General features: G+C 38.3%; 1 protein-coding gene across 2 annotated transcripts in view; it reads left to right on the top strand.

Moving 5' to 3' along the window:
- Positions 1-16,600, top strand: part of ABHD5 (abhydrolase domain containing 5, lysophosphatidic acid acyltransferase) — a 28,085-nt gene extending 11,485 nt beyond the window's left edge. Inside the window, exons 2-7 of one of the 2 annotated variants that reach the window (XM_065753210.1) lie at positions 4,631-4,716; positions 4,970-5,342; positions 8,058-8,212; positions 11,059-11,170; positions 11,724-11,910; positions 14,248-16,600. In XM_065753210.1, coding sequence (XP_065609282.1) covers positions 4,631-4,716; positions 4,970-5,342; positions 8,058-8,212; positions 11,059-11,170; positions 11,724-11,910; positions 14,248-14,337 — 1,003 coding nt within the window. In that variant the 3' untranslated portion in view covers positions 14,338-16,600. Of the gene's footprint in view, positions 1-4,475; positions 4,717-4,969; positions 5,343-8,057; positions 8,213-11,058; positions 11,171-11,723; positions 11,911-14,247 lie in introns of those variants that run through there. The other variant, XM_065753209.1, reaches the window with a different exon arrangement.
- Positions 16,601-16,852: the final 252 nt, after the last annotated feature.

A 16,852-nucleotide genomic window follows, 5' to 3' on the forward strand; every position in this document is an offset into this window, starting at 1 on the left:
CTCAAAAACTTGTCTACGCTGTATTTCTTCATTGACAGGGATAAGATTTTCAGTTTTCTCAAGTTAGAATTACCTTGTTTGGATGAATAGTTTTTTCCTCTGTCTTCAAAAGCTGCCGGGTGAACACTGTCATATCAGAGAATCACAGAATTGTAGGGGTTGGAAGAGACCTCTTTAGATCATCTAGTCCAACCCGCTACCAAAGCAGGCTTCCTAGAGTAGGTTGCACAGGAAAGTGTCCAGGTGGGGTTTAAGTATCTCCAGAGAAGGACACTTGACAAATACAGTATATTGGGTTTGAACCAGGAAGAGTAGTAACATTCCCAGTCATTACTTGTAAGGATTTTTAGAAGGAAATTGTGCCCATTAGTACCAGCAAAGTTTACCAGATGTGCTATTTGTAGATAAGGAACTTTGGTCTGACTTATCCAGTGACCGTGGTGGATTTGTGATCCTACTGAGCCTTGTCTGCTTGGGAAGGCATTCCATTGGACTTTCTGCACTGCTGGGTCCTGCTCAGCCTCATATGTCTGGGAAAATGTCAAAAAACCTCTGTGTACACCTCAGTGAGGCCTTCACTGATTGTCTGATGTGAATGGAGCTGCCTAAAAAGCTATCTGGCAAAATACATTTAAATTGATCAATTTATAGCAGAGATAATTAATATCTCACCCTGTGAGGCAAAGCAGGATTGCTGTATGTGAGTTACCTAACACTAAAAATTCAAGTTAGGAACGTCTCTTTCTTCTTATGTAACTTCCATGGCAGTCTCCTGTTCTGAGTGGTTCACAACCACCTGGGCCTCGCAGTAAAGGAGGACCGTTTTACTTAGTTAAGCAGCGTTTCTGTCTAATTAAACCATATGATGTGTTTTCCCATTGTTAGTCTTCCATCGCATGGCAAATAATGGTGCGGTGAGCACTGTCTGTTCATACAAATTAAGCCAACAGCTGACCGTCATGGGCCAGTTGGGTAATGTGATGTGTAACCCCTGTTACGTACAATTGCTATAAAACGATAGAAATGTGGGTTGGCAGTTGTCAGCCCTATTTCACATTTCTTCATACAGAAAACAGCTAAACCCAGTGGATTTCCTTAGTCCTCAAAATGCAAGATTCCTCTGTTGCATTTTCCTTCTTTCTGAGGAAAGACAGGAAGGAGAGTGTGTGGTAAGTGGTAGGTGATGAAATCAGAATGCAGTCTGCCTCTTCTGGCAGTGGTTAGCTTGCTTGCTCTAGATGTGAAACTACAGCTGGAATCCTTTGTTTTCTTTCACATCTTATCTCCATTACTGGTGAGCAGTCTGTCTTGAAAGAACCATTGTTTCTTTTTTTATACTACATAGCTATTTTAACTTAATACCGCAGTAGTAAAAATGAGAGGTCATGTAAGAATGACCTAAGTTGACATTCTTGTGTTCTTTTAGGAGACACATTTAGCACAGATGTGCAAAACAAATTGTACTTTTGGAAGGCTAGACTGTGCCTATAGCAGAGAAGTGATTAAGTGGATGAAATAGTTGATTTCTTTCTGCATGTGGAAAACATCCAGTAATAGAATCAATTGTTTTTCGGAGGGGGAGCAGTGGAACAAAGGGTTAAGTCTTAAATACAGGTAACTGCGTGTTTTCTTTCTTGATTTTTTTTTGGTCACATTTTGACTGAATTTCCTATTTACTTGCTGATTTAGTTTAGCAAGTATAGTAAGTCTGAATTACATAAATAATATTTATTCTGAGTGTTTCATAGGATCATAGAGTCATTAAGTTTGGAAAAGACCTCTAAGATTATCTAGCCCAACCATCCATCTATCACCAAAGTTTCCCACTCAACTGTGTTCCTTAGAACCGCCTTTCTTACTACACATTTCTTGAACACATGATGACTCCACCACCTCCCTGAGCTGTGCATTCCAGTGCCTCACTGCTCTTTTGAAGAAGGAATGTTTTCTAATACCCAACTGCTAACTCCCCTGATGCAACTTAAGTCCATTCACTCTCACCATATCACTATTACCTGGGAGAAGAGGCTGATCCCCACCTCGCCACAGCCTCCTTTCAGGCAGTCATAGAGAGCAATCAGATCACCCCAGAGCCTCCTCTTCTCCAGACTGAGCAATCCCAGCTCCCTCAGCTGCTCCCCATCAGACTTGTGCTCCAGACCCCTCACCAGTTTTGTTGCCCTTCTCTGAACACGCTTCAGGGCCTCAATGTCCTTGTTGCACTGAGGGGCCCAAAACTGAACTCGAGGTGCAGCTTCAACACTGCCAAATACAGAGGAGTAATCAACTCTGTGCTCCTGCTGGCTGCACTATTTCTAATATAAGCCAGGATGATGTTGGCCTCTTGGGCCACCTGGGCACAATGCTGGCTTGTGTTCAGCCGAGTGTCAGCCAACACCCCTAGATCCTTTTCCTCTGCACAGTCTTCCAGCCACTCTGTCCCACCCTGTAGCAATGCCTGGGGCTGCTGTGACCAACATGCCAGACCCAGCACTTGGTCTTGTTGAACTTCACCCCATTGATCTCAGTGCACTGATCCAACATGTCAGATCCCTCTGAAGGGCCTTCAACCCAGACGCATCAACACTTCCTTCCAACCTCATGTCACCTGTATAAATTTCAGCTTGCCAACTTAACTTGCCAAAATTTTCATGTATGTAATGTCTCTTCTCAGTAAAAAGTTCAATATTTATAACCAGCACTGATAATTAACAAAACAAGTGATTGGACATCTATGCCAAAACTTCCTCATTCTGGTACAATTTTCTAAGTATTTTTCATGGGTATTCAGATGATTCCCTACTGAAATTCTTGGATTGTGGACTGAAGTTTTCGTTTTTTTTTCATTGTGATCATATTTCTGCACTGTCTTCATGCTGACATGTAAAAATTAAGCATTTCCTTAGAGAAAGTCATTAAAGAAGTTTCTTTGCTAAATCAGTGATTTCCTTGAGAAGAAATATTTTGTGTAGTTTTGGCTTGAGGGCAATAGTGGCTGGATTTTGTGCTTCTGACTTGAGAATTCTGAATCTAGATGTGTAGTTCAGCACATAAGTAGCTGAAAATTATCCTTAAAAGGCTGGTGGTCTAACTAATGTTTAATAAATTACTGGAGTAATCCATAATGTTGTTATGCTCAAAATGGATTTTTTTTTTCCTGGTGAAGTTGCTTTTGGCAGGTGCCAGCCTTAATCTCATAAAAATCTTTACTTATAGATATCTATTTCAATGTGGCAGCAAATCTTGGCTCTTGATTTCTTCATGGACTGCAGGAGGCATCTGGGCAAACACACAGCCTTCACCTTGCCAGTGCTCCATTTGTGTGCCATCAACGTGATTCCCATGCACCTGTGGTTTAGGAAAGCTATTTACAGACCAGCCAGACATCAGCATGTTTCTCAGAAAAGTAAAGAATATTGAGTAACAGTGGCATGGCTGATTGGGTGATGAATCCCTTTTTGATCAAGTACGAGTTTTTTTCTTTCTGACTTCCCCTAGGTCCAATGCTGTTTGCAGTTGCATTGTGCATTCTTCCATTCCAGAACTGTATGGTACCACTACCTTAAGTAATCTCCCTCTAATATGTTGGGAAAATGCTCTTTGGATAAGGAACTTGCAAGGCCAGATCGCTAATTTGGTATCGATGCACTCTGAAAAGGCTGAAGAATTGCACACCAGTAATCTTACAGTCTTTATCATTGATTTTTGTGCAACTAATACTTGCAGCACACAGTCCTGAAAACGTTGTAACCAACTGGAAAGCAATTCAGTGTAGGAAAAAAAGCACTAAAGAAAGTTGAGTGTGAGTTTGGTCTCCTCATCCTCCTCTTCTCCATGCAGAGTAGTTCAAAGTCCTAAGTAGCAACCTTTGCACTGAAAGGCAGTCTGAACCAGTCTGAAGTCAGGTGAGGGGAAGGAGGATTCCATGTTATAAAAAAGGAAAAATTACCCCCTATTTGCTTAGTCATTCCCCTGCTCTCATGGTCAAGAGAGTGCTACAGAGATAGCAAGTGACAGCTTGAAAAGGAACTTCTGTGAGGGGTGCTGGAATGTACTGTGTAATTTTCTGCTGTGACTTTGTTTCTAAGTTTGTAATAAAAGCCCAAGTGTTTTTCTTTGCTAAAGTAAACCTGTTTATTTTTCACTTCTAAAATGTATTTAGTATCTGCACCTTAGTTCGGGTTAAGCTGGCAGGTTGCTTTTCTGTAAATTGTGGGTTCATGCCAGGAAGCGCTTGTGCAGGCGGAGTTCCAGGGGAACTTGAGAGGAATGTGGAAACCCCGATGATTGTGTTTTATTTCCTGCCAACCTTCTGGGGTCAGTGTGAGGACTCCTGTCTCCAGGTTCTCAGAAGCAGTCTGCTCTGACGGAGATTGACAAGTACACTCTGATAAAATACAAACAGGAGAGGTACAGCATGCTATTTGAAGAGCACCTCTGATCATTGCACCACTTGGTAGAAGTCAAGAGAGTGAATGTTTCTTCCTATGGCTCACTGCAGTCTTGTAGGATGTGCAGAAAAAATGGGTTCTTTCAAGAAGAGCAGTGGAAGACACTTCTTAAAACCCTTATGTGGTGCAGAACGCGGTCATCTTGTTCAAGAACTTTACATTCTCTATTGCTGTTGCAGGTTAGGATGGTTGTTCAGCTGGCTTCCTGCTTGGTGCCCCACATCGCTACTGCACCTTAAAGAAGCTGAGGATAAAATGCTAAAATGTAAGTCAGGTTTATAGCTATAAAGAGATTTTCTATACATTTCCATTAAACTAACCAGAAAAGTTTTTAAATACAACTTCTGCATTCTGCTGAAATTAGCAGATTTAGAAATCTGTTCCCTTATTTATAGTACTCGTCTGAATGCTTTCTGCTTTGAAAGGGAGGTTCTATTTCTAACAATAGTCTCCACAGAACGTACTAGTTTACCAGTTGTGTCTAACAGTGTCATTTGTTTTGCCCACTCTTTTCCCAGGCATTACAAGCACATACAATAAGCGGTATGTGTATCTAGCTAATGGAAACAAAATATGGACACTGACGTTCTCTCCAGACCTTTCACGTAAAACTCCACTTGTTCTGCTTCATGGATTTGGAGGAGGTGTTGGAATGTGGGCTCTCAATTTTGAAGAGCTCTGTGAAAACAGGACCGTTCATGCTTTCGACCTCCTGGGATTTGGACGAAGCAGTAGACCCCACTTCGATACTGATGCTCGGGAAGCAGAAAATCAGTTTGTGGAATCCATAGAAGAGTGGAGAAAGGAGATGGGGTTAGAAAAAATGATTTTGCTTGGACATAACCTAGGTGGATTCCTGGCTGCTGCTTACTCATTAAAATACCCATCAAGGTATGTAAAAATAAAGAAAAGCTGCATAGTGAATTTTAAGCAAAAAATGTTAATTGTGCTTTGTTTTCAGGTGAATAGAAATAAGCAGATTAGTAAACTTGTTTCTTTTGTTTACTTTCTTCACCTTTTGCTTTTATTCTGTACCCCCTTGCCATGTAATAAGGCTAAATAGCAAAGATCATATTTGTGTGTTTATGCTTTGAGGCATCTCTGATCAAACCTAGGTTTGTGAAAACAAAAGGTAGACCTATTCCTGCTAAATGTCCCATTATTATGGCAAACAGTGAAACTTCTGATTGTAATTCTGCCTGGTAGTTTATGTGTAAAGGCGTGCAGTCAGCCTGGTGCCAGCAGGACAGTATGAAAACAATTCTAGTGGCTGTTTGTTTTAATTGTCTGTATGCCACTCCACATTTTTTCTGTGAAGAGTAGTCCAGTTGCAGCAGTGCTTTAACTACATCACATCAGCTTTTTCTGCACCACATCGTGGTAGACAGCTAATCCATTTCTTTACTCAGAGCTCATAAGTCTCTTTTTCAATGTAGCCTGCTTTTATAGGCAGAGGTGAGTGAGAATCCCAGAAAGTGATCTCAGTTAAAAGATATGAATATAAGTCCAACTTTGCACATCATATGTCAGATTCTGTACTGTACAGAATAAATGTTTTACATTAGTATCAATTATATGTACACCTTTCTCTCTCATTTGAAGATCTTGAACTAAATCCATGCATAATTTTTCTCCTAAAACACTTAGGATAAGAGTGTAAACCTCTTATCCACTTGGGTATAAAGCAACTTTTAGCTGACTGAAGGTAATTGCTTGTAAGGATTGCTTCCAAGTTTCTTACCCCTTCTTCTGGAGCATCTATAAATGGCACTGTCCCATCCCTGTGGAGAGGGATATTGTTTCAACCTTCTGAGGACTTACATTGAAAGCGACACTTCTGTGTTTTCATGCTTCACTGCGCATAAGTTGGGGTTAATTTATTTGGGGGTGTTTTCTTTTGTGCTCTCACACTGTTAATATTTTGCTGAAATTAAGCTAACACCATCAAATTATCACACTGACTGATAGGATCTTAAGGCAATATTGAATCAAGTGGTAAATATAGCACAGCTTTCAATCAGATTATCTAACAATTCATTAGAAGCTTAAGGGATTCTAGTTACATATTGTTAGGAAAGTAGATCAGTTTCTCCAAGCTTAGATGATCTATTAATTTACTGTATTGTACCATATTGTGCATGGGACATCTGAGGATACTAATCCAAAAAGATTCCCATTTGGAATATTCGTGAGTGGTGTTGGAGTCATGATTTTCAAATACTGTGACTTCTGGACTATTACCTTTGGAATGATTTTTATGGCCAGCTTCTCCTTATCCCAGTTTATGCTTCAGGATTGATTACCAAAAGAAGGAAGGAAATTATTGAGAAACAAAACATGACAGAAATCTCACTCTGTTTTTATGTATGCATATGCTGTGTTATGTTTAGTAGCATATTTTGCACACAGAATGTGTAGCTGTCCTGAGCAGCCCCTCATGGCTTACGCTCCTTAGCCTCTAATCTCTCCTGCTTGGTTTATATAGTTAAATTCTACCCTGGCCTCTGTTAGCATTCTTGTTTGCTTCTGTGTGCAAATACGCTCATGGCTGAGCTGACAGCCCAGAAACATCTTTGTGAGCTTAATCCTTTTCAACCCCTCATTTCAGGCACACATTTTTGGTTTCCCAACTGATTATAGTCCAGGAATAGCCTTCAGAATCACTTCTGAAATCGTTTTAGCCACTAAGAACTCTTGCTGTATTAAATAACTAATCTTGTGGCTTTGAAGGAGAAGGAAGACATGAAGAAGAAAGTAAAGATGATGGAGTATGCGTACAAAATCACCTCAAATATGCAAAACTATCATTAAAAGTCACTTTTTCAGGTATAAGCAGTATCTAGGACAGTCCTGTTAGAGTAGGTGTTACTATGGGATTAAACAGAAAAGGATGATTCAAGTCTATCAAGGCAAAATATTTTTTTTTGCTTGAGGAGGACTCAGCACAAAGTGACTGATTCATTGTGTGTGCTGGAGACTCCTGCTGTACCCTCTGCTGAGATTTGAGTGATAATTTTATAAATTGTCTCTCTGGTGTTTATTTTATAAATTTAAGTCAATACAGTTAGAAAACGTACACTGTTTTGGATCTGTCTGGCCCAGTTCAAATTTTGCTTTGATAAGCATCTTTTTCAAATTAATTGTGTCTGTTCATAGAGATCAACAGAGATCTTAAAGGGCTCGGAAAAGAGTGATCGATATCTAAATGTTTACTTAAATGAAACAGGTACCATTCCCTTTTTTTGCTCAAATTAAACTGCTCTTTCAGATAATGTAACCCAAGTGTACAGTTCAGACCATTTCTAAAAATAGAAAAAAAAACCAAAAAAACATTTTTCTCAAATGCATATGATAGTGGGAATATGTTGAATACTGAGTTTCTATTTTGACATGAGATTCCAAGTTTCTGGTGTTTCTATACAGAATTAGTTGCAATCCATCTTTCTTCAGTTAGCATTCAGATGCAAAATCATCGAAGGATCAGAAGGGTAGTAGTGTGCTGTGAACAGAAGTGACTGCATCAGATTGTGTAATCCACTGATAGCAAGTTTTCGGCTTTCTCATTCAAAGGAAAATTAATGTACTCTGAACCTTTTCTGCCAACAGGGTCAAACATCTTATCTTAGTGGAGCCGTGGGGTTTTCCAGAGAGGCCTGACAATGCTGAACACGAAAGACCAATTCCAATCTGGATCAAAGCACTGGGAGCTATACTGAGTCCATTTAATCCGTTAGCTGGGCTGAGGATAGCAGGACCCTTTGGTGAGTTGTAGCTACTCTTAAAACCTGTTGCTGTTTGCCCTAAGCATAAGCAAAGAGTGGATAGCACATTAAGATATGCTTTGTTGGAAGCTCCTATCTCCTGCAGAAAATATAGTTGGAGGAGAGGGCGGGAAGGCTTGAGGAAAAACAAGCTCTTTTGTACAAGAGAACAAGATCTTTCTGTTAGAAATATCGTGTGATAATTTATAGCACTTAACGTGTTATAATGAGGCAGATTGTGTAGACATCTTCAGGAGAAACTTTACAAAGAGGCAGTAGAGTGGAAAGGTTGTCTGGTTGCCTTCAGTCACAGTCCCTTTAGATTTCCTTCTAGCTTGACTGACAAATAGTGTTTCCAAATTTGTTTAACAATAGAATGCAATTTCTCATAAATTCATTTGTCTTTAAGCCTGAGTTTAGAGAAGTTGAAACTGTGTTGCTTCCATCAGCCATTTTCTATTGCTCTAGCAAACCTTGTGGGTCTCAGCAGTGTCCTGTGCTTAAGTGGCAATCTTTCCCTATCACTTCATCTCTTCAACAGCTCTGACAAGACAGGTAACTTCTGTATACCCTTGTACTAGGACTAGGTAAAGATGATGAGAATACTACAGATTCGGTTTATAGAGAGAGTAGGGAGAAAGACATGAGGTTAGATGGTAAGCTGTTCATTTCTCTTTGTATTACCAAAGTATCACCTGGGGAGGCTTGGAAAAATATATCCTTCAGACCCCTTACAAGTTATAAATAACTTACAGATCACCTTGCCATCATTTTTACTATTCAGTCTGAAAAGAAACAAGTGGCATTTCTAGACTTTGTCTAAACCACATCTATTTCTTAAATCTCTTTCTATAGAGTATGAATTTAAATAAGCTGATATATTCAGCTATTTTCAGAAGGACGGCAAAATAAGCTTTTCTGACAAGGAAAGTTCTGTATTTTAAAAACTTTATTTTTGAACTAAAAATGCTTTCTAATCTGGTTAACAAAAAAAAATTGAAGGACGTTGAGTGATAAGCACAGATTTAATGCAGTTTATCCAGTAACAACTGTATGTGTAAATCAATCCACTTGAAAGAATTCAAAGCTGAAGTTGTGTCCTGCAGTAAGTAAACCCAGTTAAAACCATGCTGTGGAAACAGACCCTCTGTGTCCATGTATCCCCAGCATAGTCTTGGTTACAGATTGAAGTTGAGAGCACTGCTTTTCAAAATTTTCCATCTGTTTCTCACTCCAGCTGATGAAAAAGTTTGTTATTGTCAACTAAATGTGTAATTAAGTGATTCATTGCTCTTAGGGAAGGGTAACTTAAACATTGCTGTGGGGTGGGCATCAAACCCAACCCAATAAAAGTATCTAAGTTTCCTTCTGTGTTCAGATGTGCTTGAATTGCTGGGCAGGCACAGCTGTCTGATCCTCAACAGAAAGCTGGTTGTTCCTGCTCAAAGTTATGAGTTAGACACTTGCACGTGGCCAGGCTTTTCTGGGGTATCACATGGATATTTAATCAGACTTGAAGGCAAATACCTAAACCTGAAAAGTAGAGTTGAGAGAGATCTTTTTCCCTGAGGGCTTTCCAGTTAGTTTATTTTCAGAAAAAGAAAGAAGTCTGGAAGTTGAACTCTCTGTAGAGAAAGTATAGGTAGTGGGGCAAACTGCAGGATGTTTGCAAAATCTTGATCGCTTCAGAAAGTAAATCTCTGTTTCATAAGCAAATTGTTTTATCTTGCATTGTATTTATTTTCTAAGTTGATTTAAAGCATACATAAGGGAGTGTTGTAGTAATCTAATCCCAAGATTACAAAAGCATAGGTTACTGTGACAAGGTCTACATAATAGTGCCAGGCCTGTGGCCAGCAGCAGGTGGGAAGATATGACATCATTGCAATTGCACAGATTAAGAACAGTATTTTCAGTAGATAAACTCAAGTGGCTCAACTGTGAGCCAACATCTGCAGAGGTAAATGATTGGCCTTTTGTGAGGTTCTTGTCCTGAAGATCTTTCTGGTCAGTTTGAGGAGGCATATTTCTTAAGGAAGTGATTCAGAATGGGAGCTTCACTGGCCTTTGAAAAGACATGCCTCTTTTCTTTGGCTGCTAAGAGAGGCTGGAGATAATAGCTTTCCTAGCTTGATTCTCTTATTTTATAGAGTCATAGAATTGTAGAATCACTTAGGATGGAAAAGACCGTTAAGATCAAGACCAATTATCAACCTAATGCTACCAAGACCACCACTGACGTCTTGAACTCATGTCAAAATTTCTACACCTGTTTTTCAGCATGAACTTCTGTTATTTTACCTAAATGTTAGTTGGATGAACTAGCTTCAGAAAAAAAATATAATTGTGTAAAAAAGGAGTACAGATTTACATCTGAAGAAAAACAGCTTAGCTTTTTCAACAATACCTTTTTGTTCTGAGGTGCAGAATGCTTTTGGTATACACAGTGCTGGCAGAGCAAGGAAAAGGAATATGCTGGTATCGTGTAAGAGTGATTTTTTGTTAAAAATCTATCCACTTAGTCCCTTTGCTGGTCCCCTTTGCATTTTTTCTTCTATTGCTGTAGTGACCATTCACAAACATTCCCCATATGTGTTCAGTAGGAATTGAATTGACCTTCTTGGGCAACATAAAGTTCTTCAGAATAATTATGTTTAGCTCTTACGTGCCACCATGTTTTATTAAGACTTGCAAGTGGTGAAATAAAGTGTTGTTTTAGAAGTCATCAAAGTTAGCCACAAGTTTCAAGGGTAGATGTTTTAAGGGTTGCGAAGGAATATGTTAAGTCAATCTGATCAAGTTTTCTCTTTCAATTCCTCCTATAACAGCGTTTTCTGTTTTGACAGGTCTAAGCCTTGTTCAGCGTTTAAGACCAGATTTTAAACGAAAATATGCATCCATGTTTGATGATAACACTGTGACTGAGTATATCTATCACTGCAATGTACAGTCACCCAGGTGAGTGCAAGTTTCAGTGTTCTGAAGTCCTACTGACAGCCTGCTGCTCCCTCCAATGGCCGTGGCAAGTGTGCACACTTTTTTTTTTTTTTTTTTGTAATTGTAACATTTACTGTATTGATTAAAGACAAAAAATACCTTTGCACTTTCTGTGAATTTCAGAAACTGGTAGATGTAGAAGCTGTCCTAGTTCACTATTTTGCTTAAACTACCCGTGTTTTAGTTCTCAGAATTGGAGTGCTATTTTTTAACCAAAAGTTGTTATAGTTAATAAAATTTTTCTCTTTAAAAACTTTTAAAAATTGGGATCTCATTTTTTTAAGTGTTGTCACCCAATACTGAAAAAAAAGCACCAAAAGAACTATATTGAAAATTACTTGAAAACCTTGAAAACCTTTGTTCCTTAACAGTCAGAAATCCCATCCCCATGCACTGTTTTGTCTGTATTATCAGAAGGCACAGATACTTGAATTCTTAGTCAGGTATAGGGAAAGGAGAAAAGGGAAATATAATGGAAATTTAATTACTTTCACCCTTTTTGAATGCCTTGAAGTGGTGAAACAGCTTTCAAGAACATGACTATTCCATATGGATGGGCAAAAAGGCCAATGCTGCAACGGATTCCGCAAATGGATCAAGACATTCCTATCACCGTGGTTTATGGGGCACGTTCATGCATAGATGGCAATTCTGGCAGCACTATCCAGTCTCTGAGACCAAAGTCATATGTGAAGACAATAGTAAGTGCACTTTTTAAGTGGTTGCTTAGTTTGTTGTGTGAATTTGTTCAAAGCGTATCTGTGTGGTCTTTATACCGACTATGGAAATGGTAGCTCTTTGATTTGTGGACTGGGGTAATAACTTCTGGTTTCTTTAACAGAAAAAGAGAAAACAAGTTTTAGATTAAACTAAAAACAGGCAGAAGCCTGTTTTTCCAGAGTATGAAAAAGAAAGAAAGTTCTAGAAGCTGAATTAGATCTTTGAACAAGATCACTCTTCATAAAATTTTTTGCTCTAATGTGCTAATACAAATAGTTTTTGTGTTCACTGATAGGTATCTACATTTTTTGTCTGTCTGTTTTAAACCATAGCAGTCTTGAGTATCTACAGATACATATGATGTAGTCAAGATGCTCTCATGAAGTGTTTAAACCAGTTTGTGTAACGCTTCAATTTCTTTGTTAAGAAAGTGGTTGTTACCTGTTGCTTAGGTTCTTGGAAGCATCTTTAAGTCATACAAAAAAACCTGTTGTCTTTGGAGCATTCTTATTTAGAGGTATCACGTTGTCATTTCAAACATGCGTGCCTGCAACTCAGTGCAAATGTACACACAGTTTTTGTTGATTCCTATGAAAACAAACCATCTAGGGAGCTGCTTTGGCAGGGGGGTTGGACTTGATGATCTCTAGAGGTCCCTTCCAACCCCTACAGTTCTGTGATTCTGTGATTTTGGAAGTATTTCTCATGCATTGTCACATCTGCCAGACACAGAAATTGAATATGCATGTATGTTCCAATGCTATGATAAAATGTTTGAGTGCACTAGCTGCCTTCTTGCTGATGTCTAGTCATAGCTGGACAGAAATATGTAACATGTGAAATTAACTTTGACAAGTCATTGAAATAAAATTTTGTAGTCTAGATACAGGTGATATCAGAGCTGGAACATGGAGAAAAGATGTTATTACTGAACGACTTACACATGTTAAAGAGCACAAATACCTTTCATAAATGTGAACATCCAGATCTGAAAGTGCTGCTTTACTGCCTAACATGTAACATGAATTAACATGTAACAAAAATTCACTGTTAAGAGTCATACCATACATAACTAGGATAAACATACATCATTCAGGGAGGCTCTTCTAGTCTGCACAGTGGCTGTTTGAAGGCACTGTAGAAAACTTCATTGTATACCAAGTTAAAATTTTGTTATGCCAAATACAGATTGTAAAACATAAATTGGGGTGGTGGAAATTATGGAGACACTGAAAGATATTCACAGCCCTGTACAAATGAAGGGTTCTCCTGAGTCTGATTTGCTGGAGTGCACAGGGATTTATTGTATGTTATTTCAAATTATTTTTTACTTTGATTTGTTGTTGCTTTTTAAAACACTAAATTAGCCATACTTAAGACAGTGTGCTTTCATTTAGAGACTTAGGAGGGAATGTTTTAATGGGGGGAGTAGATTTAAATACAAATTAATCTCAAACTGAGTATAAAATTACAGTAGTCAAGTACCTTTGATCTACAGTATGATGATGACTTGCTTCATGCTAGCTTTGGCAGAAATGCAGTAACCACCATGTGTCACGTTACTTAAGCCCTTATTTCACAGCAAGTATTTAAAAAAATTAATCTAGACCAGAAATACTGGGTATTTTTCCCCATATATTGCATCATTTGGATATGACTTTTCCCTGCTTTACACAATACTCATTGGGAGGACTGAAATGTGCTTCCACAAGGCTAGGGAATCCTCAGCAATGTAAACCTCTGAATTGGTGATCCTTTGTCCTAGTACATTCTTTTCTGCATCATTTTGAAAATAAGGGAATGTAAATGTTTAGAACCTGTCTCCGCTACAAACACTTACAGAACAAGCTGCTTTGCAGAACTGTTTGAGCAGAGAAGAGATGAGAGTCATTCAGAAATTTGATATGTACAGTATGTTCTCCTCAGTTTGTTTTGCGGTGGCTTGTGTTTACCTGAATCTTCTTTTCAACAGGCTGTGCAATTGCAAAGGCAGTGGTTTTACCCTTTATTCCTGTTCAGCAGAGTTCCTTTGAGGGGTGAAACAAACGTCTGTTTTTTCCTTATGTACGAAGTCTTTCGTTGGTTGTATGGTACCACCTCCTGGCAGCAGTTGTTCTAACTCTGTTAATGCACACTGGGTGCAATATATCAGATTCAGTTTTAGAATTGTTCTTACCAAGTAATCTTGTAGCAGCGTGTAAAAGCCAACATTGGGGTCTTCATTTCAAGGGGGAATATTCCTCACCTATCTCAGTATTTATTGATGTGTTTATGACATTCTTGTCCTTTTGACCTGTTTCTTCACCTTTGTCCTCCAGGCTATCCTTGGTGCAGGTCATTACGTGTACGCTGATCAGCCTGAAGACTTCAATCAGAAAGTGAAAGACATCTGTGATTCTGTGGACTGACCCATCTTCTGTCCTTTAGAGTCTTACACTGTAGACACCACTTAATAGCAATACTCTGTAGGAAGTGACTAAAGAATGCGGAGCTAATGCAGCAGGCTCTGTTTGCACACTGTTTCTTCTAAGAAGCGATTTGCACACTTAAACCACTGAGTGCCTTTTGGGCGTAGATAGGTTTGAAGCAAATGTTGTACAGTTTTATTTGAGATTTGTCTTTAGACTGTTGACCTGCCATGTACTTACAACTTTTTAATCTGGGATTTTCTTTAAAATGCAATTGAATATTGTTCATGTGTTGAACTCCGTTTAAAGATGCTGAATTCACCACTAACACAGAGATCTTTATCAGTATAGATATAGTGTATAAATTGTGGTTTTGTTTATTCATAAACATTCGTATTTTCTAGTTGATGTTTCATAGCAAGAGTATGAAATTGTGTATTTTGTTTATGGAATCCAGAACTCCATATACGATATTTTAAGAGCTTGAGTTTGTTTTTTTGTTTGTTTTAAATTGGAACGATAACAGCTTATGAAGCTGATTTTGGGACGAAGACAGGGCCAAAATAATGAGCAGTGGTTATCACTGAAAAAATGTATGTTAATTTGTCAGGAATCAGGACTCAATACTAGGAAGTCTCTCTTCTCTTTGATTTTATTTATGTTTATCTCAAGGCATCCTTTTCCACGTGTGCAGCTTTTACAGAAGCTTCAGTTTGTAATAGTTAGTGATGTCACCAGTGCTCATGCTTCCATAGATTTTCTATGTAGATTTCAGTGATTTAAAGTACAGAAAATGGCTTCTTAGTTGCTCTATTTTTAACACTTCATGATTAGTGCAGGATTCATTGCTTGCCTAAACCTAACAACTGTAGAGAAGCAGGCAGGACAATTTTTACTAGGGTAGGGAATGGTCATCTGGATAGTGAGCATCATTCCCCTTTTCTTTAGATAAAACTTGTCATTAAATTCAGGATGGGGAGTGGGGCAGGCACAGAGGGAATCTCTAATTGGCACCTGTGGCACATTAGTGTGTTCCAGCTAATGTGCAGCCTCCTCAAAGGAGGGATTATTACGGGGACAAAACAGTACCACTGTAACAAATTGTAATTACATGTTTTGGAAGTTCTTTATGTAATTATATATTTTAATGGAGTATTTTGAAATCAGAGATAATAATGTCTCTGCATCTTTTTGAAACTGTAGTTTGGTGTTAATTCTTCACAAGGTTTGTACATTGTATTAAGCTAGAAGACAAAACAAAAAACACCTTTGTCTCTTTAAAGCCAAACTCTATAGTGGTTTGTTTTTTAACAACAGGTTTACTTGAAACTATTGATCTCCCTTTGAATGTTCAATTGACTGCTGAAGAATTCTCTACTTTTCTACGTAGTGGATTCAAGTTAATGATTGCAACATCTTAGGGCTTGAGGAGAATTTTGTACATTTCTGCTCACATTAAGGAACACATTTATGATAAAACAGGCAAAGATACCCAAAATCTTCAGGAAATACTCAAATTATGTTCCTAGTGGAACATAATATTTCTTTCTGAAGGAGATGGATATCTGTGTGGTGCTATGTAACATCAGATGGTCTTTGTGACTGCCTTTGTAACTGCTAGCACTTAGCAAGCTAAGGATTTTAATTAAAATAAATTATTATATTCAGTTAATTTTTCACTTAAATGATGCCAGGATTTTTAAACAAATTTCTATGTTATTTGCTAAAATTTTAACTCTAATATGGAGAATCAAAATAACCGATTTTTGAGTATAAGCTACGAATGGTCGGCCATGACACCATTTAGGTGGATGCCCTCAGTGTGCATTTTTTTCACACTTTTGAACATCTGATTTGCATTTATACACTTGAACAGTTGCTTTAGTTGTTATAAATGTGAAAATATATTTTGTCTTCCAAATAATAAAAGGTGAAACAATTGTTGGCATTTCCGGATAGCACTTACTGATGGGAATTCTGGATTCCACATCAAAAGATGAAAGTAGGGGTAAAAATTGCACGTGGATATGAATATTCTTTGAAATATCCCTTGCTTTTTCAGCTTGTTGTACTAATAAGAATTATTGCCTAAGTTTTGCACAATAAAAGTAAAAATCTAAAATATTGTGTTTGATTAATGTTGACATGATGTTGCTTTTGTAAAAATGTGTATGTAATTAAGCTGTAGAAATTAAGAGTAATGAGTGAGTTGAGCTAAACCATCCAAAACACATTAAAAATATTATAAAACTTTATTTTCAAATGTCTCTGTGTTCTAAGGATTGCCTGTTAGATACAGTACTAGAGAGGGAAGCATTTGTCAACAAGCAGCTGCAAGTTCAGGAAGCTGCTTGTGCACATAAAGGAAATGTTTGTTGGTCACCTTCCGGGTAGTACAGGAGTGATGTGGATCTGCTGGAGTGCATCCAGAGGAGGGACACAAAAACGGCCCAAGGGATGGAACGCCTCTCCTATGAGGATGGGCTGAAAGAGCTGGGTCTGTTCGGCCTGGAGA

Source organism: Cyrtonyx montezumae, unplaced genomic scaffold (assembly GCF_038088225.1).
Source record: "Cyrtonyx montezumae isolate F1298 unplaced genomic scaffold, pur_monq_1.0 scaffold_8, whole genome shotgun sequence".
Taxonomy (NCBI): domain Eukaryota; kingdom Metazoa; phylum Chordata; class Aves; order Galliformes; family Odontophoridae; genus Cyrtonyx; species Cyrtonyx montezumae.